Raw genomic sequence first — 22,880 nt, 5'->3', positions numbered from 1 at the left:
TAAAATCAATTTTAAACCGTAAATTAAATTCTGGAAAATGTAAATGTCCTTATAAGTCTTACTAGCTAGATTTTATGCACACAACATCTCTTTCTCTATAGTTTAAAGAAATGCTCAAAATGCCTACGTGTACGCGTAGGGACTCTACTGAGGTTTTTTGACATGACGGGACTGGAAATAATTTTTTGAGATTATTACTCCATTTGATGTAGATCTATACTAATAACTTATGTGCAAAATTTCAGATCATTAGCTTGCTCCGTTTTTTCTAGAATAATTTTTATAATAGTGAAAAATGACCCAAAATTGAAAAGCGTTTAAACACTTTTCACTCAATTTGGACTGAGAAAAGCATAATTATGATTTTCAATGTATTTCTTCTATATTTCTTGGTTATATTGTATTAATATTCTGCTTCAAGTGCTCATGTTTATCTATGTGAAAAATTAAAATTTTATGTTTTAGGCTTATAAACCTCAGTGTAGTTCCTTTAAAGGGACTCCACTAAGGTTTTTTGAGATGATGGGACTGAATTTTTTTTAGACCACTAATCTTTGTACAAAATTTCATATCATTCGCGCACTTTGTTTTTCCAGAATAATTATTCAAATTGTAAAAAAAATACCCAAAATGAAAAGCGTTTAAACGCTTTTCACTCAAATCGGGCAAAGAAAAGCATAAGAATACGATTTTCAATTTATTTCAAAGTATATTTCTTACTATATTTGCATATACTTCTGTTTAAAGTGTCCCAGCTCATTTATGTAATAAATTCAAATGTTATGTTTTTAGGCTTTTAAACCTCAGTGGAGTCCCTTTAAGTTTGTTTTATGTGTCTCGGAAGTAAGAATGATGACGTCATAATACGGTTCCATCTGGCGTCGTAATGACGTCACATCGCAACAACGTTGGTCATAAACATTATCTTAATGAAATCATGGAAACGTACGACAGCAGCTGTGAGCAAAGGGCATCGGTATAATGAGCTCTGAAAGAAAGTATAGCACGTGGAGAGATTATGAGTCCGGGATGTGTCACATGTGCCATCATAGGAAAATGAGGGTTCGAAAGCTCTGGTGTGAGAAACACAATTATTGCAGATCTTGTGCGGAGTTTTTACCACGATTGCGTAATGGGGATTTTTCGTGCACAGTAAGTTTCCTTTTCTTCTTAAAATGTGAATTATTTCGACTTTATTCTTAATAATATTTGACTTCGTTTATCATTGGAATTTCTATTTTTTTCTTTTATTTTAAAAAGAAACAAACAACTGTTTTTTTGGTGTGCATGGCTTGAATAAAAGGTCTAGGCCTACATATGGCCTGGGAACATGATATCTACTATAATTGTCTTTAGCATAAAAATGCGAACAGACTTTATATATCAGAATTGTAGAAGAACATAACAGTATACTTCCATTGTGTTTAAATCATATGTGTCAGTCATTTTTAGTGTGTCAGTCATTTTCAGATATAAAGTATTTCAACACTTAATTCAAAATGAATTCAAAATCCCAAATTTAGAAGAGTAATAACATAGGCCTTTTAACTGTCTTTACAAATGACAAGTTGATATGAACTTCAACTAAATTGTAATAACTATAAATAAAGTGTTTTTTCCCGTTATCTATTCTTCGGAATATCTAACATTCAATTACATATGATGAATATTTTTTGTAAATTTTATTTTCCTCTAATTGCTAAACTTTGAAAAACTTACATAAAGCTTAGTGCTACAATGCTTAGCTGTAAAATGTCACATGTACGGTGATAAGTGGGCGTGACTTCAATCTCACGATTTTTAAGTCGAATATTCGCCCTATTTCTTTTCATAAAAAACATCTTAAAATAAACATAAAACACGTTCTTATATATCAATATACACACAATAATTCACATGTTATTTTTTTATTAATATGCAAAATATTATTCTTATTTCTTATTACAGATCGATATGTGTAACTGTATCTGTAAGCAATGTGTATTTTAACGTCAATCATTACCATTTCAGCGTTGTCCAAACTTTGGGATAGACCCATACCTCGTGTCACAGAGTGAAAATTTGGATAAAAAGAACAAGATGTCCCATTATATCATAGATTCAGATGGTAAGACATGTTTCATACGAAACACTAATTGGTTTTAAACTAATTTATAATCAGAAAGACCAGTGAAAACAGACATTGTGTAATTTTAGCTCTTTTTAAATGTCGCCTGATCACTGTCTTGATCACAAGGATACCACCGTATCGTTAAGTTCTACGTTTTTTTTTTATTTGTTTGGGTCGTCAGACCAAACAAATAATGGTAGCACAATTACAAATAGTTTTTATTTGTTTGGGTCGCAGACCAAACAAATAATGGTAGCACAATTGCAGAGCCTAATACGCTTAACTACCAAATCCGCAAATAGTCCGTCAGTATCAACTGACGCGCGCATTAATTTCACAAATTCCCTGAAAGCAGAAAAAATAATCGATTCAATCAAGCAATTTTAAGCTTGAATTTTGAGCTTGGAAATTCAAGAATTGTTCATGAACTATCAAAATGTATATTTTCCGAACTTAAGACAGAATATATTTGCATTAATAAATTGAAAAATGGACACTATATTCGTTTTGTATACAGATTATTTAACCGTTATTTTAGAATCAGACGACGGTGACTTGGAGGGAAACAATCAAAATTTAGACGAGCTTCTCGAGACTCTCATTAAACCATCAGTTCAGGAAAACAACCATTGTGTAAAAGGAAACCAGGAAGATTTGAAACCTATTACTAGAAAGATGTCATTTTTGCATGTATCTATGCCGTCTGCTCACAATGACGCCATTGAAGAGACAGCGTCTGCACAGCCGAATCTCATCTGCAACACTGTTGCACAGCTTTTGCATTCTCCAGAGAAGCTTCTTAGCCGACGTGCTGAACTACAGAGAAAATGTGCTACCAAAAGCTTCTGTAACACCGAAACAGTAGACCCTCAAAAAGAGATCCAGCCAAAAGATCTTACCTCAAAAACAACAGAAAACTTTCCGGTTTTTAAGCCAGATTCTCCAGAGTTGGAGCGCAATACGTCACCATGCAAAGGTAATCATTCCATGATAAAAACGTTTTACGACTGCAATTCTTTTTTTAAGTTTTATGGACAAACATTATAAAGAAATTTGTCAATTTCATACATTTAAATATTTTGTAAAGACTGAACCGCGATTTCGTTCGTATTATTTTTGAAAATCTTACGGGTATAGATGGATACCGAAAAAAAGCTATTTTCGCGAAAATAAGGTCGCGACTACGAAAATAAGACTTATTTTTGATATAATGTATTTAAAACGTATTTTTGTTATTAATAATTGATTTGTATGAATGAAATAATAAATTTCAGAACCAAAAAAAAAATATTTAAAGTTTGAAGTTTGATCGTTTGAAAATAGCTAAAATTGCCGTGTAAAGCGAAAATAAGATCGGGTCTACGAAAATAAGATTTATTTTTGATATAATGTATTTAAAACGTATTTTTGTTATTAATAATTGATTTGTATGAATGAAATAATAAAGATTGAAATGTTTTGTAATGAAATATAAGACGTCTGTGCTATAAAAAGAACGCATTCATGAACATATAACCAAAATTGCGTCTACGAAAATATAGGCTATATAAGATTTACATGGTTCATAACTTATATTAAAAATAGTATTAACTTTATTTTTTATGATTTTGCAAATAAATTTTAAGAATTAAATGTTCTCTTATAAGATTAGAAATGTTTGTGGTGAAAAGGTATCAAAATAAAAGAAAGAACAATTGCAAAAATAACATAAAACAACGACTACGAAAATAATAATATAATATGTGCACGTGTCATACTTTGTATAATTTTTTACCTTGTCTCAAATAGAAAGGTCTTGTCCGTGCATTATCTAATTAAAGCAATAAAGTTATATACTGATCTTTTACTAAATGTAGATATTATTTTTATATCACATGAATTTTAAATTATCTTTTATTTTGGTATAAATCATTTCCATATTGATATTTTATTTTCATATATCTAGACATCTTATTGTTTACAGATTTTGATCTCTTTTTTTTCCGTATCATTCTGAGACAGACATTATGTTCATACAAACACATTTGTATTATTTTCGTATTTCATATTCACAGACCTTATAAAAATATTTGTAAAAATCTTACTTGAAAAAAATATTTTCATACAGATTTTATGCTTGCAGAGATCTTATTTTCGTGCAGATATATCAATTCGTACAGTAATTTTTTTACGGATCTTATTTTCGTATAGATAACATTTTCAATAGGATCTTATTTTCGTACATATAGTATTTTCATGCAGGTATTTTTTTAAAACATAGCTCATTTTCGTATATATATCTTACTTTGGCAACAATCATATTTTCAATTAGATCTTGTTTTCGTACAAATATCAATTCATACAGGTTTTAATTGTTTACAGATCTTATTTTTGTATAGATCATCATGATTTTCAATTGGATCTTATTTTCGTGCAAGTATAAGTATTTTCATACATATATTATTTTCATACAGGTATTATTAACTAAGAGGTCTTATTTTCGTATAACCTTATTTTCGAATGTACATTTGTTTAATATCATTAAATACTGGATAAAAAATTTAAGAAGTAACGAGAATAGGTACATTTATAAGATATATCAATTGCTTAAGAACGATTTTGAAAATAATCCATCTAAAGTTAATTGGTGTTCACGATTGAAAAATGTATTATGTGTTTTAGGTTTTTATGAAGTTTGGTTACAGCAAAATGTAGGAAATGCAGACATATTTCTAGAATTAGTAAAACAAAGATTGAAAGATAATTTTTTTCAAAACTGGCATGATTGGATACAAAGTTCACCACAAGCATTATTTTATAGAAATATAGCAGTTTTCAAGTTTCAAGAATATCTAGATCACATTACAGTTAATAAGTGATAAGATTAAGAGTTTCTTCTCACAGATTGCAAATAGAGGCAGGTAGATGAACTAGACCATTAAGAACACCAATTGATGAAAGAAAATGTAATATATGTAATATGTTAGAAGACGAATATCATTTTATTCTTGAATGTTCATTGTACACTGATTTAAGGAAAATATATATACATAAAAGATATTGGAAGCATCCAAACATGATTAAATTTAATGAATTGTTAACAATAGAAAATGTAAAAATTGTTAGGAAATTTGGAATTTATGTATCTAAAGCTTTTGAAAAGCGAAATAATGTGTTGTACAGAAGTAATACGTAGATACAATTATTATTATTATTGAAATAATGTGTTGTACGGAAGTAATGCGTAGATACAATTATTTATTTATTTTTTCTCTCCAACTCTCGATGCATTTTAAGATTACATCCTTATTAAATGTTAAATATTATTACTTTAAAGAAAATATTAAAGTGAAATACTTATGAAATACTTACGATATCTCCTTAATATTGGTCTTGAATTTCGTCTCGTCAAGACCAATAGCTCGATATGGAGGTCGTTTTAGACATAATGACTGAGATCGGTTTAATGTATCAAATATAATTTATGAATACATGTATATCAATATGATCTGCGCATTACATCCGTAAGACTTATATGAATGTACATATATATATATGCGTGTGTGTGTGTGTGTGTGTGTGTGTGTGTGTGTGTGTGTGTGTGTGTGTGTGTGTGTGTGTGCGTGCGTGCGTGCGAGCGTGAATGCATGCGCGCGTGTGTGTGTATGTTCTTATGTTATGTTCGAACTTCTCCAATTATTGATGTTTTATGTACATTTTGCTTGTCATTGTTTGCCATTTATAACATGCTTGTAATGCCATCATGGGCATATATCCTAATGGAATAAAAGAATAAACTACTATACTACTACTACTATATAACTACATAATTACCATACTTACAGATCTTATTTTCGTAGAATACACTATAGATTTTATTTTCGTACATATTCTATATACAGTAGATCTTATTCTTGTAGTAGTTGTTTCTGGGTTTTTTTTCGCACTAGTTAATTCTTGCTTTTATTTTGATGCTTTTTCACCCCACTACCTTTTCTTGTTTTATAAGAAGATTTATTCTGCAATTAATACAATTTTATAAGTTATGATCTTATTTTCGTAGTCGCCCTCTTGGGTTATTTTCGCATGCCTTCTGGGATATTTACCATATTTGCCGGACAAACGTTAATATTTCATTAAAAAACATTTCATTCTTTATAATTTCATTCATACAAATCATTTAATAACAACAAAAATGCATTTTTAATGCATTATATTAAAAATAAATCTTATTTTCGTAGACCCGATCTTATTTTCGCTCACACGGCGATTTGAGCTATATTCATACGTATGTATTTTCGGCTTAAACTGCTCTTTTTTAGATATTTTTTTTTTTTGGTTCTGAAATTTTAATTTGCTGTAAAATCATCCAAAGAATGCATAAATATATAACTTACATAATAATTTAAACAGATAAATGCACTATTTCAAAAATAAATCTTATTTTCGTAGCGTTTCGCGAAAATAGCTTATTTTCTGTATCCATCTATACCACTCCAGAGAGGCTTCTTAGCCGACGTGCTGAACTACAGAGAAAATGTGCTACCAAAAGCTTCTGTAACACAGAAACAGTATACCCTCAAGAAGAGGTCCAGCCAAAAGATCTTACCTCAAAAACAACAGAAAACTTTCCGTTTTTTAAGCCAGATTCTCCAGAGTTGGAGCGCAATACGTCACCATGCAAAGGTAACCATTCCATAATAAAAACGTTTTACGACTGCAATTCTTTTTTTAAGTTTAATGGACAAACATTATTAAGAAATTTGTCAATTTCATACATTCAAATATTTTGTAAAGAATGAACCACGATTTCGTTCGTATTATTTCAATCACATGAAAAAACAGCTGACGTTCGAAAATGTTACTATAGATATCATCATGCCTATAAATTTGTCACTTTTTCGGAGCTTAACTCGAAAACATGAAGGCAGATCTACTTATCTGTCTTTAAAGACGTCAGGAAAATAGGGTCAAACTTTCATTTTAAGAAATTGGTTTGTAAATTTCATTTGTAAGAATTCTGCCACAGAAAAACCGCCATTTTGTTTCAGGAGTTAGACCACGAAGCTGCCAGAGTGATTCCAGTGATTATTCGTACCATACGATATCGTCACAGTCCGAGACCGAACAACTTCGACACATCATCGGCAAAATTGACGGACCGGACACGTCAAGTTCGAGCTCTAGATCCAGCTCAGTTTCCTCTAACACGTCATACGATGACTTTTGGGACATGGAAAGTGCAAAGTAATATATAAAAGAAAAAATAAACCATAATTTTGTTTAATATTTAGTTTGTTGCACTTTTTTATCGTTTTCGTAGTGTATACTGTAATTAGGTCACATAGTTGGGTACAGATAAGAAACAACAATGTCTTCTCTATAATTTTATTACAAAATTTAACGTAATTGTTGTAAGTTTACCAGTTTTCTTTTCAAAACATTTTTGTTCTTTTTCTATAACTAAACTCGAAGTTAAACATATGAAAGTTTATATCTATCTAGCTATAACCTAGGTTGAGACAGTACAGGGTGTGCAAAAAGTTTTATCTTATCAACACAAGGATTTCGTTATGTTTCTTTTTGGTAAATCAAACTAACACAGACGTTTACTAGATAACAAATATGCAAACATTCACTTACAGCAATATATGATTTAATTTATATTTTCAAATTGCTAAACATTTAGGTAGCAACTTAGGAATTAGTTGGGTATTTATACAAATCACGAAAAAAAAATCCTAAATATATCAATAATTTTTATAGAGAAATGCAAAATTTGATTTTAAACCCTCAATCTACAAGTTTATTAATCATATTTTAGTATTTGTCCTTCACTGCAGTAAATTTTGTCATTCGGAGCAGACATAAAATATTTTGATTTTCATGCAGTATTTGCTGAAAGAACATACTTTTTACACACATCCTACTGCCAATACGACATCTATTGTTACAACAATGCAAATTACAGCAACAGGGGCCTACAAAAAAGCAAATATTAGGCTGAACACAACATGAATGAGAATTCTTTTTAAAAACACATCATTTACTCATTTATAGATACATTAATTGGGTCATATAGAAACAGCTACATTGGTTCATAGTCAATAACCTGTATATACCCCATAAAAGCAAGTGAAACCTTAACATAGGTAACAACAATGGCAAACAAGACCAGTAAAAATTCATACTAAAATGCTGATATTAAACTAAAAACAATATGCACCTTATAAAAAGTAATATTGCTAAGACAAAACTTTAAAAACACGGTTGCTAAAAAGTACTTTGCAGCCATGGGCAAAATAAATGTTTCATGTTGGACGTTATTTGAAGTGATTTCCCATAATTGTTTCTCTTCCTAAATTTCATCCATAAAATGCAACCATAAAACTTTAAGCTAAAACAGTAGAATAAAAAATTGACAAGTATAAGGTTAAAATAAGAATGTAAGTGATTGTAGCCCATCATTAATATATGTGAGAACAAAATTGCACAATCTCAATTGAATTGCTACAGTTACAACTAACTTCATTCAATCAACTTTTCTTACACAATAAACTAATAAAATGTCTCTTCTATTATTTTTTAGAAATGTAACCAATTTCAGAACACGTTACAGCATCCACGTCATTTGGGCATGCGCAAGTCCTGCCCCCATTTGGCGTAGGTAGACATAGATATCTGCATCCACCATTGTTTCGCAAGCACGCGTTTGTCACTGAAAAAATAAAAAAAATTGAATATGGCAAATTTGTTAAACATATAGAGGATATTCAATTTTTACATAATATAAATACGGAATTTATTTTCATCGAGTGGTATGAAAATAAATATTTCACGAGTGACGGTAATCACAAGTGAAATACCACGAAAAGAAATTTTATCCTGTCTTTATAGAAAAAAATCTGTTTATTATATAGTTTTTCTCTCTTTTTGACAGTACAATTCGAAAGTAGTTCCCTTTAATTTTGTGTATTGGCTGAATTTAGAAGAAAATTAGTCCGACAAGACACCAGTGAAAGAACGGAAAATATGCAGTGAAAAATAATTTTTTACAGTGAAAATACGGAAAATTAACATATGCATTTTACTTCATTAATATTTCTCAATATTTCATTGCAAAGAATATAATAAATATGATAAAAAAATATAACAAATTAAAAACAACACTCTCCTCTGACGTTTAAATGAAAACAAGATTTGTTTCATAATCGAAAAAAAAACACCACATAAAATTATCTGATAAAGAATACCTACAAATCTTTGGAATAAAATTAACTTTCAGTAATTTATATCATCATAATAAAAAATGTTTTTAAAATAATAACAAACTTACCTCTGGGACAAAATTCTCCAACGGCAGCAATACCATATAGACGGCCGTTGCCGCCGACAGGAAGGGTCAAAGGTTCCCCTCTCTCTCCCCCATCACGATTTATGTTCGGAACACCATTTCTGTAACATAACAAAAGCGATATTCATTTTTTTAATTATCATAAACTATACGATATTTACATAATGTACATAACTGATAGTTGCTTCAGAGTGAGTTGGAGCACCACACTAAATACTGTATATTGCGGTATATACCATGATTAAATACTAAATCTCCCTTTTCACCCGCCGGAATGCACTCAAAGATGTCTTATTCATCTGTTAACACCGATTTTATACATCAACTAGAACTATCACTAAATGTGATTAATACCCCCACAAGACTGCTTCGGAAATGAGGATGTTACTAGTAACAGAATACCTTGTAAAAGAATTGAAATATAGAGTTATGGTTGTGGGCAATTAAAGATAGTTGTGGTTCTTGTATGTTGCATTTCCTTTCAATGTGGTTGGCCATTGATGAAGTTTAATTGAATTACTCTGTAATAAGTCCAGAAAGACAAAGAAAAGGAACAAAGGGCAATAACTCTATAAATACTGAAGATAGAGTTATAGTTCTTGTGCACTGCACTTCCTCTTATTGTGCTTGACCATTGTATGAAGTTGTTTTGAATTCCAACCAGAATGTTGTAAGTTATGCTCCGGACAAGGAAAAGTATCAAAGGGCAGTAACTCTGTATTTTGTCAAAATGGAGTTATGGCTCTTGTGCATTGCACTTCCTTTTAATGTCCTTGACAACTGTATGAAGTTGTACTGAATTCCAAACAGTAGTTTTCAAGTAATGCTCTGGACAAGGAAAAGTAACAAAGGGCAATAACTCTGTAATTAGTCAAGATGGAGTTATGGTTCTTGTGCACTGCACTTCCTCTCAATGTGCTTGACCATTGTATGAAGTTATATTGAATTCTAACCATTAGTCTTCAAGTTATGCTCCGGACAAAAAAGCAATGGAGAGTAACAAAGGGCAATAACTCTGTTATTAGTCAAGATGGAGTTATGGTTCTTGTGCACTGCACTTCCCCTTATTGTGCTTGACCATTGCATGAAGTTGTTTTGAATTCCAACCAGTAGTTTTCAAGTCATGTTCTGGACAAGGAAAATTAACAAAGGGCAGTAACTCTGTAATAAGTCAAGATGGAGTTATGGTTCTTGTGCACTGCACTTCCTCTCAATGTGCTGGACCATTGTATGAAGTTATAATGAATTCCAACAATTAGTCGACAAGTTATGGTCCGGACAAAAGAAAGCAATGGAAAAGCAACAAAGGGCAATAACTCTGTAATTACTTTAGATAGAGTTATGGTTCTTGTGCACTGCACTTCCCCTTATCAGGCCTCGACACTAACTTTTTTAGCAGGTGGTTAGCCGGACCACTAGATTTGAAATTAAGGTGGTCCTTCCAGGAGTCAGGTGGTCAATTATTATTATATCATTTAACTGCAAATTTAGAAAAATATATGTTTAAAATTGATGACAAAGATGTAGCATTAACCTTAGGAAAACAGATATTTTAGATATATATTTTTATCTAATCAGAAATAAAGGAGAGCAAGTTAGTAGGTTTTTTATCATAAAGTTATTTGGTTTTTTATATGTCATTCAAAAATACACAACAGGGCTCTTATTTATGTTCTTTAATTATTATAATTACATGTATCTTTTATAGATTAACATTTTTAATAAAACTAATAAATTATCTTAAAACAAGGAAATAGCTAGAGGATAAAAAAATAAAACTAATGTTATATATAACTATAGTTAAGCTTATTTTTTCTCACAGATGTATAATACCTAATTTTTACCTCTCTGTTGCTTGTTGGTTTGATGTTTATTTTTGACATTGAGTATTTTAACCTTTTAAAGTAATTTAACTCTAGAGGAAATGGATCTCTATCGTTTAACAGTTAAAATAAAGATAAGTAGGAAAGAATTACTAGATGTATTTTTCCAGTTCCTTTTGTTTGCTGCCATTATTAAGTATATGAAATTTTAAGTTTATCTTATATCCCATACAATATCATAATTACCATCGTCGGTTAATAAACATGTAATATAACATAAATGTTACTGGTTCCACCGTAGGTATCCGACGATGCATAATTATTAGCATCATTTGAATGAATTTTGTACCTTAATTGATATCACAAAGTCTAAACTCTTTTAACTTGCATAAACCAAATTTTAGCGACTTAAAATGAAAGTTATAGATGACTTTAAGAACTTCTTTAACTAATCAGATAATTAATGAACCATATACATGTACATCGGACAAATGATTTTAAAGAAAATGTTTACAACATGTTTTGAACAAAATCACCATTCTCCCAAATGAGTCTGCACCAACCAGAAAATTCAAGTGGTCCGACGGACCAGCGGCTTTTAAAATTAGGTGGTCCTTGCCAAAATCAGGTGGTCTCGGACCAACGGACCACCGCTAATGTCGAGGCCTGCCCTTATTGTGTTTGACAATTGTATGAAGTTGTTTTGAATTCCATCCAGTAGTTTTCAAGTTATTCCCCGGACAAGGAAAAGTAACAAAGGGCAATAACTATGTAATTAATCAAGATGGAGTTATGGTTCTTGTGCACTGCACTTCCTCTCAATGTGCTTGACCATTGTATGTACTTATATTGAATTCCAACTATTAGTCTTCAAGTTATGGTCCGGACAAAAAAACAGCAATGGAAAAGCAACAAAAAGGGCAATAACTCTGTAATTACTTTAGATAGAGTTATGGTTCTTGTGCACTGCACTTCCCCTTATTTGTGTTTGACAATTGTATGAAGTTTGTTTTGAATTCCAACCAGTAGTTTTCAAGTTATTCCCGGACAAGGAAAAGTAACAAAGGGCAATAACTATTGTAATTAATCAAGATTGGAGTTATGGTTCTTGTGCACTGCACTTCCTCTCAATGTGCTTGACCGTTGTATGTACTTATATTGAATTCCAACTATTAGTCTTCAAGTTATGGTCCGGACAAAAAATAGCAATGGAAAAGCAACAAAGGGCAATAACTCTGTAATTACTTTACATAGAGTTATGGTTCTTGTGCACTGCACTTCCCATTATTGTGTTTGACAATTGTATGAAGTTGTTTTGAATTCCAATCAGTAGTTTTCAAGTTATGCCCCGGACAAGGAAAAGTAACAAAGGGCAATAACTCTGTAATTAGTCAAGATGGAGTTATGGTGCTTGTGCACTGCACTTCTTCTCAATGTGCTTGACCATTGTGTGTAGTTATATTGAATTCCAACCATAAGTCTTCAAGTTATGTTCCGGACAAGGAAAATGCAACGGACGTCTGGACCGACCGACCACCGGGTGACTCCTATATACCCCCAAACTTCGTTTTTGGGGGTATAATGAATGAAAAAAATGTTAGAACCTGTGAAATAAGCAACTTTTTTAACTTTGTGATCATGGTTGTGCAAGCGTCCACTGTCTATGTATTGCTTCAACAATGTACCGAGTTAATTAAATCCATTGAACAAGGGGAGTTTAAGTATAATATATGTACATTGTACATGTATTTATTTGATATAATGTCGAAATTCCGCATTATTTCTATAATGTGGAATATTAATCTGTACACACAATTTCAAAAATAATGACTTCACAGATAGACTTGTTAAGTAAACCCTGTCCGGTCATAGAATCTACTACCTCTTGAAGATAATACTGAATACATGATAAGAGTAATATAAAATATGATAGAAATGTTAACTCACAGGGTCCAGTCACTCCAATAAATTGTGTTGCCGTAGAAAGTCAGGTCAAATGGATAAGGTGCATCAGATGTGACTACCCGACGACCAATACCGTCGGAACGTACACACTCAATTTTGTTCACGCCAGCGTCTCCCCAGCACACCTGTTGTGTGTAGTAATCTATAGTAAGGCCGTTAGGAAGTCCAAGATCTGTGTCAATAAACACCTCACGTTCCGATCCGTCCATGTTAGAACGCTCGATGGTTGGGTTACCTCGGTACCAGTCCGTCCAATACATGACGCTGAAACATAATATAATTATATTTTGTTACTAATAAATCAAGATAATTAGATGAAAAACTAATGGTTCACACAAAAAAAAAAAACATACAATTATACAAGTACAGTCATATACTTTACTTATAACACGATTTCTACTATCATTCATGAATCTAAATACATTGTATATACTTTATGTTCAAGCTTTATCTGGGAAAATGAGACATTATATAGTTTATAATAAACAATATTTCATTTCAAAATTAGCCTGTTTGCATTTTTCTTTCAAATTATTAAACCGGTTATTTTGTTTATGGTTAAGTTTTTCGTCGCACCAACACAGTAGATGTCAAATGGCGACTTTTCAGCTTGACAAGTGGAGGAAGACCTCAGGTGCCCCTCCGTGCATTATTTCAGAAATGAGCGGGCACCTGAGTAGTACCACTGACGCTCCGCAGGCTAGCTGGATAGCTTCTTCACATAAAAGAATCTACAGTCTCTGGCGGAATACTAGCACACAGCGGTGATGGGGAAGTGATTTAAGTCAACGACCTTAACAATTCGGCCGCGGATGCCCCTGAAACTGGTAATAGATGTGATTTATACACTTCTGGACCTATTGAAATCTTGTGTTACTTACCCCCTGGAAGGATCTAGAGCTATAGCTCGGGGGTTAATGAGGTCATCAGATATGAGAGTTTTTCGGTTAGTACCGTTGATACTGACAACAGCGATGATGTCAAGGCCGGAATCTGTGACGTAAATGTTTCGGGATATCCAGTCAATAGCTATACCTTCTGGTGAGTTAAAACCTAAAATGAAAATTCAATATTTCATATTATTCGTATGATATGAAACATGTGAGCCAGATAAAGCAAGAGATCTATAATAATTATTATAAATTCAGGGGTATATGTAATTCAGCAAAATCACATTTTTCTTAAAGTTGTCTTATTTTAAAGCCTAAAAATATTCAACCGAGTAAATGAGCAATAGCACCTGAGTTAAATATCTTAAAACAAAAATTGTGCACATTTTGAATCCAATTTTTAAAAAATTTTTACCTTAACAAGTTCTTTCGAATCCTTTCCAAATTACCCGGGAATTTTCCCACCGGAAACTCAGCCCAATAACATGTCAAAAAAATCGGCCCTATCCCTATTGCAATTTCTCTGCAACAAAAAGTCCCATATTTTTTTAGAAACTAATTTTTTTCACAGGGGATTTTTTTTGTTCACACTTTTTGTAAAGTAAAATGCCAAATTTTACAGTTTTTATCTTATCGCCTTTTTTTCCAGAATACATTATAATACTGAAATTTAGATTGTAGCGAAAATTTAGAATTTTAACTGAAACTAGGAAAATGTGATATATAATTAACAGTGACTTCACCTGGAAAATATCAATTGATATAAGTATTTTAGTGATATCAAGTAGGACGGAACAAAATTAAAGTACATTCTGTCAAAGAATCTGATTGCAATATCTATGTAAACTACAGTGAAATACATGTATGTATGTTTAAATTTAATTGAGGTTTAATTTTCCACTCACGTACTTATTAATAAATTAATCAGATTAGTGTGCCCATTTGGCCATTGTTCACGACAAAACCAAACAAATGGTGTTTTGCGACCAGCTTGGATCCGACCAGCCTGCGCATTCCGCGCAGTCTGATCAGGATCCATTGCTGTTCGCTTACAAACCCTATTACAAGTAGAGAAACTGATAAGCGAACAGCATGATCCTGATCAGACTGCGCGGAGGCGCAGGCTGGTCTGGATCCATGCTGGTCGCAAACCCACTATGTTGGTTTTGTCATGGCGCGGCTCATTTTTATATACTGTGTAGATCTAAAAGATTCATACCTGGGACATACCAAAACTCTGGACCCATCGGAGTCCTCGCCATTCTGTTTGTAGGCAACTTTTTATGAATTGAGTAGCCGCGTGAAAAGAGAAGATAATCATCTCATCCTGCATAGCTAAAATATATAATGTCAAACATTTACTTGATGATATATAAGTTTTATACTCTTTCAGGTGAAAATTATATGTTAAGGATGCTTGGACTCTACTCCAAAACGTGTACTAAGAAGGATCATTTTAACTTGTTATTCAGCGTAATTCAGCATTTACATATACATATATAAGGTATTCTGAGGAAATCAAACTGAGGAAATATACACTTCGGCATATCCATATCATAATCGAAAAATTAAAATTAACCATTTTTGTTGGACTATACAAACAGCGCTAGTTGTGTCCATAAATACCATTATTATCAGAGAAAAGGATCAAATTTTAGCTTCAATATTTCATATTAATGTTGAGAGTAAACTAGCTCAAGCTCCCGTTTTTATACTGTGAAGACAACGCCATAGGGAGACCAAAAAAAATTTAAAAAGCGGCTTATACAATTTTGGAAGCCAGAACTGAGAGTAAACTTACGTTGACAAGTTCTGCCGTCACCACGATAACCTTGGTTACACACACAGATGAACGTGTCCACATTCAACAGACATGCAGCGTTAGGATCACAGTATCTTGTATCTCGTCGACAGTCAACACCTTTATAAATAGAATTGACAACAACTCTAGAAAACAACTGGAATATTTTTGCATATAGTAAGTTCTATTTTTTTTGAACATGTAACAAGAAATGTGCAATTATTTTGTTTTTTATTTTCTTAGCTGTTACTTTTTTACCTGTAGCTCGATCAATTTTCACTTTTTTTAGAAAAAAAAATTTTGTAATGTTTAAAATTTTTATTCATACACATATATGCAAAAAAAAAATAAAACTTCCCACGGGTCTGCACTGTACCACACCGTCGTATCCCTTTACAGCGCACCTATACTCAAGTGGGGAAAGGGGTCAAACACATTACCTTGGTGGGAGAAATTTTCCACTTCATTAAAGGGTACAACTAAAAAATTCACAAATCCCCTTTCTTTTAACTTTTTATAATAAAATAAAATTTTTAAAAATGTTTTCTTTTCATTAAAAAAAACTTTAAAGATTCTTTTTTCAGCTAAGGGAAAAATATAGGTCTATTTGAGAAAGACCAGCTGAAAGATGTGAAGTGGTACACAATTTGGCTAAAGTATATCATGGTGATATTAAACAACATTATTAAAAAAATGTAATTTACACTTTCTATAGAATTATAGATAAAATTACCTCTCCTGATGCAAACCAGACCATCCCCTTGGTACCCTGAGTTACATCTACACATATACCGACTTGTATCCCTGGGGTCGGGCAAACACTGGGCGTTAGCGTCACAGTTATTCAACGCGTTGCACCCTTCAGCAATACAACGACGTCCATCCCCTATTGTTAACAAAAATAATAGTAAATTACATCATAGACACACAAGCATGAATATGTAGAGAATAAATTCAAAATATTGTTGACTTGTTATAATTTGTAAATTATCGTACCTCTATATCCTGATTTGCATGCGCAAACATAGTTGCCGTAACTATCTTGTGTACATCTGGCGTTGACGTCACAAATATCCGCGTCCTGGCAGTTGTATGGAACGCAGCGCGTGCCATCTCCCTGGTACCCTGGGGCACAAACACATCCGTATCTTCCCTCTGACTGGTCATACCGGCATACAGCGTTCGGATGACAGTCGTCACAAACACGTGATATATCAGCTGAATAAAAAACAAAATGTTTATAAAATGATATCTCGTCTGCTTTGAATATCTTATTATCTCTAATAACGGAATAGTTTCTCTTATACTAACACATTTTGAACCTAACAAGGCGGACCAACAATTGTAGTAAGATGTAGTTTTATCTGATCCTCGAACACTTGCCAGGCAAATAGCTTACTCGCAGAATAAATAGCCTACTTACAGATCATGCAATACTAAAATGAACACCATGAAATACTAAAATGCAGTATCTTACTATATCTTTCAAAACTTACTGCATGTAAGTTGCACAGTTAGACCTTATAATACCCTTGTGTTGTAACTTACACTTCTCATCAGCAGGTGTGCCACTTTAAATCGGAAGCACAGGTAGGCAAAGAATGAAGATTATCATACTTACTGATTCGGTTACAGTACCGGCCATCACCGGTGTATCCTTCCTTACATACACAACGGTAAATCATCCGGTCTGGATCTATCACACAGTCTGCATTCGGGTCACAGTCACACTGACCTGTAGTTCAAACAGAAAAAAAAATATTATTTTGTCTCATGCCCTTGTAAAAAATTGAATTGATTGCATCAATTAATTTGTTTATCATAATAATTAAACATTTAAGTACATTATATCGGCATCATGGAAACGCCCCAGTTCCAGCTGAACCAATGATTCTCTGTGATTTTATAAGTTGTTGTTATTATTCCATGTCCACTCCTTAACTTAACAAATATGCATATATCATTATCATTACCAACAAAAATCATCTTGCTATTGCATTTTGATATTGAACCAACCTACTATAAGTGTCTGTCATTGTTAACCCTTCCCCTGTCGGAACTGAAAGTGATAAGCCTTTACCATCAATAGATCTATAGAGCCGGGCCAACCTTCAAAACCTTGCTGTCTGACCAGGCTCTATACTGTTAGTTAATCAATTTTGTACTTTCATGTTTATGTCTCAAAATTGATAATGGACAATCCTGGACAAATCCATTTAAGTCATCCGGCAGGTTAAGTGTTAAACCCCAAAACACACACACATTGCCATTTATCAAACTTACCGACTTCAGTTGATTCACAGTAGAGTCCGTCACCACTGAAACCTTCGTTACATTGACAAGCGTAACTGTCACTTAATTCATCATATACACAGTCAGCATTGTCGTGACAAATATCTGCCTCGTTACACGCAAACGCTGAAATATAGTCACAGAAAAATATATAAAGGTGTTTTTTTAGTCCGACTAATCGTTGTGCTACCAGTATGTTATGTATGGGCAATTTCTCTGATTCTGACCTGGAACATACAGAAAATCTCTCCGAATCCAGCATTGGACATCAACATATTTTGACTAAGATCATGTGACGTATATCCAGCTTTCAAAAGAGGACTACGTACAATATAACTCATCGTGCATTTGGCATGGACGGGACGGTAGTATGTACAGTTTTCAAATAAAAATGTACAAAATAACGCCACAGCTTGAAAGGATAATAAAACATTACATCGTGCAATTTATTCATTTATACAAACATAATTACATATCTAACAGTAAATAAAAATATAACTGTGGAAAGAAAATGCATACTTTACGATTTATATACAAATATCAATCAATCAATCAATCAATCAAATGAAGGCAATTTAATAACTCACGTATTGGTCGACATCTTCCGTATTCATCTTGTCTAAATCCAGACAAACATTCACACATGGGTTTTTGTTCGACACTATTGAACACACATCGAGCATTGTCATCACAAGTTTCATCACCGCATAGTCTTACGTTATCACCTGATAAATGAAATAATTTTTTTTAAAAACTCTAAACTTCTGCTAGCTAAGTCACTATATCAAAATTTGGAACATGCTCAGTTGTCATTTTATCATTTTATAATGGTTATTTATTCATTTATTTATTTAATCAATTTATATTTTCTACGTATAAGAAAATCTTTGCAACACAAAGACACAATATTTTGTTAATGATTATCCATATAAATCACACCAACATTACAATATCATGATAATTATTACAGAATTTACTATATTTAACAGTTTTGAAAGTATTATACATAAATTATACAAAAATTATATTAAGTCATTATACCGTCTGGAACTGATTCATGTCATTATGTTATTATCATATGTAATGCATTTATTAAAATACAGTGAACAAAACATGTCCAATGCCCCTACAACAAATTATTTATCTATTGTAATACATTAAAAAGTGTTAGAAGTGAAACTATGATAAGAACTTTGTGATAATTATAAACATTGCAGATAAGACTTTCAGTATAATCGGCATTTGAATACTTTACCCATACAGCACTGATTGTAAGAGAAATTACCTACAAACTGTATGGCCAACCACATCTTTGAAGGTGACAATTTTAATACAGATGTATTTTTTGATGATTTCTCTTATTTGATGAGAAAAAGGATTTTTATTTGAAAGGATAATTTTAATGCCTTAAATAACTGATCAACTGCATTTTAATTCTTCTTTACACCTTTCTTTTAAATATCAAATCACACATTTTTAGGTGAATTTTTTTTCACTGTAAACCACACGTTAAAGCTGCATTCTGTCAAAATACACATCAATCTGAGCCTACATATAATTCAATTAACCATTCATGAGCAACATAATGGTTTCATCTCACAAACAGATATGAGCCGCGTCATGACAAAACTAACATAATGGGTTTGCGACCAGCATGGATCCAGACCAGCCTGCGCATCCGCGCAGTCTGATCAGGATCCATGATGTTCCCTTACCAACCCTATTACAAGTAGAGAAACTGATAGCGAACAGCATGGATCCTGATCAGACTGCGCGGATGCGCAGGCTGTTCTGGATCCATGCTGGTCGCAAACCCATTACGTTGGTTTTGTCATGACGCGGCTCATATGATGTGAACATTCGCGGCAGTAAAGCTGATTTTATGAAATAAAACATTGGTTAAATAGTAAAAAAAATCACCGTCACCAACAAAGTCACCTACCTCCTGAGCCCTCGTACACTTCTGCTGTAAGTAAGTGCCAATGTCATTTTCAATGTACTCAATATCATACTAAACAGTAAATAACTATGGAACGCCAAATTAGCTTTACTCAAATATTTGAACCTCTTTTCAATGTGACTCGTATAATTGTGTCAAAATATGCAGAGATACAGCAACAAAAGTTAAGACTATTTTCTATACGATTCACCGAATACTTGAAGAATACACAAGACATAGACAGAAATATTCAAATAATTGGAGAGAGGTTCTAATAATTAAGTACTAGTAAAAGTTCGCTTGGCGTTCCATAGAAAACGTAATATATAGTTGCACGTTTTTTTAGTTCATTCAAATACATTTAATATAAATTAAATCTAACGAATCTACTTTCTAAAAGCAACCAAAAAAAGTACCAGACAAAACACAGGCTATGTTTAATTGAATGAGTAAATCACTTATAAACAATGAATTACAGACATTGAAACATGTAAAACAATAACTTACGTGTACATGTTATACCGTCTCCACGGTAACCGTAGTCACACTGACAAGTGAACGATCCCTGGGTGTTCTGGCAGACGGCATTGTCGTCACATGTGTCAAGGCCAAGGTCACATTCATCAACGTCTAAAATTAGAAAAGTAAGAAAACTTCGACGTACTCATTATATACATTTTTATCTTTTTCTTATTTGAAATTGAAATATTTCACCAACTATTTATTCTTAAAGTTCTTGTTTCTACAGATAAACGTACATGTATTATAAATGTTCATATTTAAAAAATGCACGCAAACAATAAAATGCTATTTTCTTTAAAGAAGAGATATACATGCGCGGATCCAATAGGGCTGATGATAGGGTAAAAAACAACAACAGGATAAGCAAATACCTGTGCATGTGTTCCCGTCGCCGACGAAGCCTGTTTTACAGTCGCACACGTAAGAATTACCCGACGGAATGCAGTCGGCATTTGCGTCACAATTCTGTGCCCCGTCCAAGCAAGGGTCCACTCCTTAATGAAAAAAAATATAACCATACAGTTGAAACAATAAAATACCATCTTCAATGATAAAACAGAAAGAATTTGGTAATAGCATTTCATATAGCATGTTACACTGTACACGGATATCATACTTTCGGACACTACGACGGTTTATATAAATGTGAAAAATGCTCAGTCACCAGCTTTCTCTGGTTTAGGTATGTACGGCATCAAACAACCTCCTGGTGGAGCCATCGCTAAGGTTTGTATTTCCCTTTAACAAAGCGTGAAGAAAATATTAGATGTGATAAGAAGACAATCCATACTGTCAATGTAGCGATGACATTCAAATAAAAGATGATGTTTACTTTCAACTAAAGGAGATGAAGAAAATCCCTTCTTTGATAGAGATGTTGATTAAGAGAGCTATATATCCAGTATGGAGCCGTGCATCATAGACCATAATCTCACCTTATAGTTTTTACCTTACTAGTATTTCTTATTAAATAGTTGTTTCCTATCTTTCATCTGTCTTGAATTATCTTATATACCTATAATATCACTATTCGAATGTGAGTGCTTCGGTTTGTATAATTATTTACTTAGTGTCTTTTTTAACTTCTTGTTTTAGATAACAGTTATATTATAATAACAATCTAATATTGGTCCATGTGTGTAAACACAATTTTTTCTCAAACAAGAAATGCATTCTGTCATACGGTACATGTCAGATACATAGAAAGTCTACAGTACAAGGATAATGAATTCATATGCTTAACGCATTTAAAAATGTTTCAAATAAACTACATGTATTGTTTTTAAACTAAAACTATACATGTACCACACTTTTTAAGCTCGGGCCTATTGCGATAAAGTTAGCCTATATTCTGTCAGATATTAATCATTTGATAGGTAGAATATCATATTTCAAGGTAATGCTTAAACGAGCGTTACAACAAAAGCGGTATTGTTTTAAAATCGAATCGATCTTGACAGATCCTTTCAATTTTAATTGTTATACTACCACTTTATATTCCTTTCAATCTTTATCTAGAGGAAAACAAATTGCTAAAATGTAAAATTTTAGAAAAATGGGAAATAATGAAAGTAAAGCACCAGAGACAAGCTCTCAAAATCAAAACAACAAAACTGGTGTTAAGCCGGCACGTGCTGTATCTAAAACGCGGGCTTTTATCGAGCCGTCTGGTGACAACGGAAAGAAAAATAGCAAACCGAGTGATAAAGATGATAAAGCTGTTGATCCAAAGACTAAACTGGCATTCGAAGACTGGTTGTATGAAAGACTGACAAAATACTTCGAAGATATACAAGAAAAAGTTTTAAAACCGAAGACTGACAAAGAGCAAAGAGCGGAGATCGGTATTGCCACGGATGAGTTTTTGGACTTTTTATTCACGCAAACGGAAGTGGTTGACCGGCGTTTCAGGGTCAATTGTAGAGATATTTTCAAAGTTGGAACTTATCATGAAAATCTTGATATAGTTCAAGTTGATGAGTTACGATACTGCATCGTCATTGATGATTTATCGAAAGAAAATATTGATAAAATTGAGAGAGAAATTAAAGACAACGACGAGTTCCTGAAGATATTCCTCACAGAAAATTGTACAAAAAGGTGGGAAGAATGCACTGAAGAAGATGAAATGGATAGACATTGGCTGAAAAGTGACATAGGCTTAGCAACAAGTTTCTTTGAAACAGTTGCTAAAGCAGTTGAAAA

At 32.6% G+C, this 22,880-nt stretch overlaps 2 protein-coding genes across 3 annotated transcripts in view; one reads left to right on the top strand and one right to left on the bottom strand.

The window, feature by feature from the left end:
- Positions 1 to 873: 873 nt before the first annotated feature.
- On the top strand, positions 874 to 7,376 carry LOC132734400 (uncharacterized). Of its 2 annotated transcripts, XM_060721138.1 has the most exons (5): positions 874 to 1,152; positions 2,011 to 2,107; positions 2,649 to 3,086; positions 6,590 to 6,775; positions 7,141 to 7,376. In XM_060721138.1, exons 1-5 carry the CDS (start codon positions 982 to 984, stop codon positions 7,338 to 7,340), a joined length of 1,092 nt encoding a protein of 363 aa, XP_060577121.1. In that variant the 5' UTR covers positions 874 to 981; the 3' UTR covers positions 7,341 to 7,376. The 2 variants fall into 2 exon arrangements, with proteins under 2 accessions (XP_060577121.1, XP_060577122.1); XM_060721139.1 differs by lacking the exon at positions 6,590 to 6,775 and having other exon boundaries at positions 875 to 1,152.
- An 87-nt stretch (positions 7,377 to 7,463) lies between these two features.
- LOC132734394 (nidogen-2-like) overlaps positions 7,464 to 22,880 on the bottom strand; it is a 29,721-nt gene continuing 14,304 nt past the window's right edge. The window contains exons 10-23 of the mRNA XM_060721128.1: positions 21,047 to 21,169; positions 20,661 to 20,783; positions 20,157 to 20,177; positions 18,802 to 18,939; positions 18,206 to 18,340; positions 17,544 to 17,657; positions 16,919 to 17,140; positions 16,656 to 16,808; positions 15,923 to 16,042; positions 15,341 to 15,456; positions 14,113 to 14,291; positions 13,214 to 13,495; positions 9,426 to 9,544; positions 7,464 to 8,807 (exon numbers count right to left, since the gene is read on the bottom strand). Coding sequence (XP_060577111.1) covers positions 8,668 to 8,807; positions 9,426 to 9,544; positions 13,214 to 13,495; positions 14,113 to 14,291; positions 15,341 to 15,456; positions 15,923 to 16,042; positions 16,656 to 16,808; positions 16,919 to 17,140; positions 17,544 to 17,657; positions 18,206 to 18,340; positions 18,802 to 18,939; positions 20,157 to 20,177; positions 20,661 to 20,783; positions 21,047 to 21,169 — 1,985 coding nt within the window. The 3' untranslated portion in view covers positions 7,464 to 8,667. The remainder of the gene's footprint in view (positions 8,808 to 9,425; positions 9,545 to 13,213; positions 13,496 to 14,112; positions 14,292 to 15,340; positions 15,457 to 15,922; positions 16,043 to 16,655; positions 16,809 to 16,918; positions 17,141 to 17,543; positions 17,658 to 18,205; positions 18,341 to 18,801; positions 18,940 to 20,156; positions 20,178 to 20,660; positions 20,784 to 21,046; positions 21,170 to 22,880) is intronic.

This window comes from Ruditapes philippinarum, unplaced genomic scaffold (assembly GCF_026571515.1).
Source record: "Ruditapes philippinarum isolate M1 unplaced genomic scaffold, ASM2657151v2 ctg4455_1_1_1_1, whole genome shotgun sequence".
In the NCBI taxonomy this organism is placed as follows: Eukaryota; Metazoa; Mollusca; class Bivalvia; order Venerida; family Veneridae; genus Ruditapes; species Ruditapes philippinarum.
Note: the sequence above shows the minus strand (reverse complement) of the source record. Positions and strands in the feature narration are given on the sequence as shown.

What these genes read in the sequence shown, in the direction of transcription:
- LOC132734400 (XM_060721138.1), top strand. Translation starts at nt 982, where the DNA reads ATGAGCTCTGAAAGAAAGTATAGCACGTGGAGAGATTATGAGTCCGGG. An exon ending in TTATATCATAGATTCAGATG is followed by an intron (nt 2,108 to 2,648) that starts GTAAGACATGTT and finishes CCGTTATTTTAG; the next exon opens with AATCAGACGACGGTGACTTG. An exon ending in CAATACGTCACCATGCAAAG is followed by an intron (nt 6,776 to 7,140) that starts GTAACCATTCCA and finishes ATTTTGTTTCAG; the next exon opens with GAGTTAGACCACGAAGCTGC.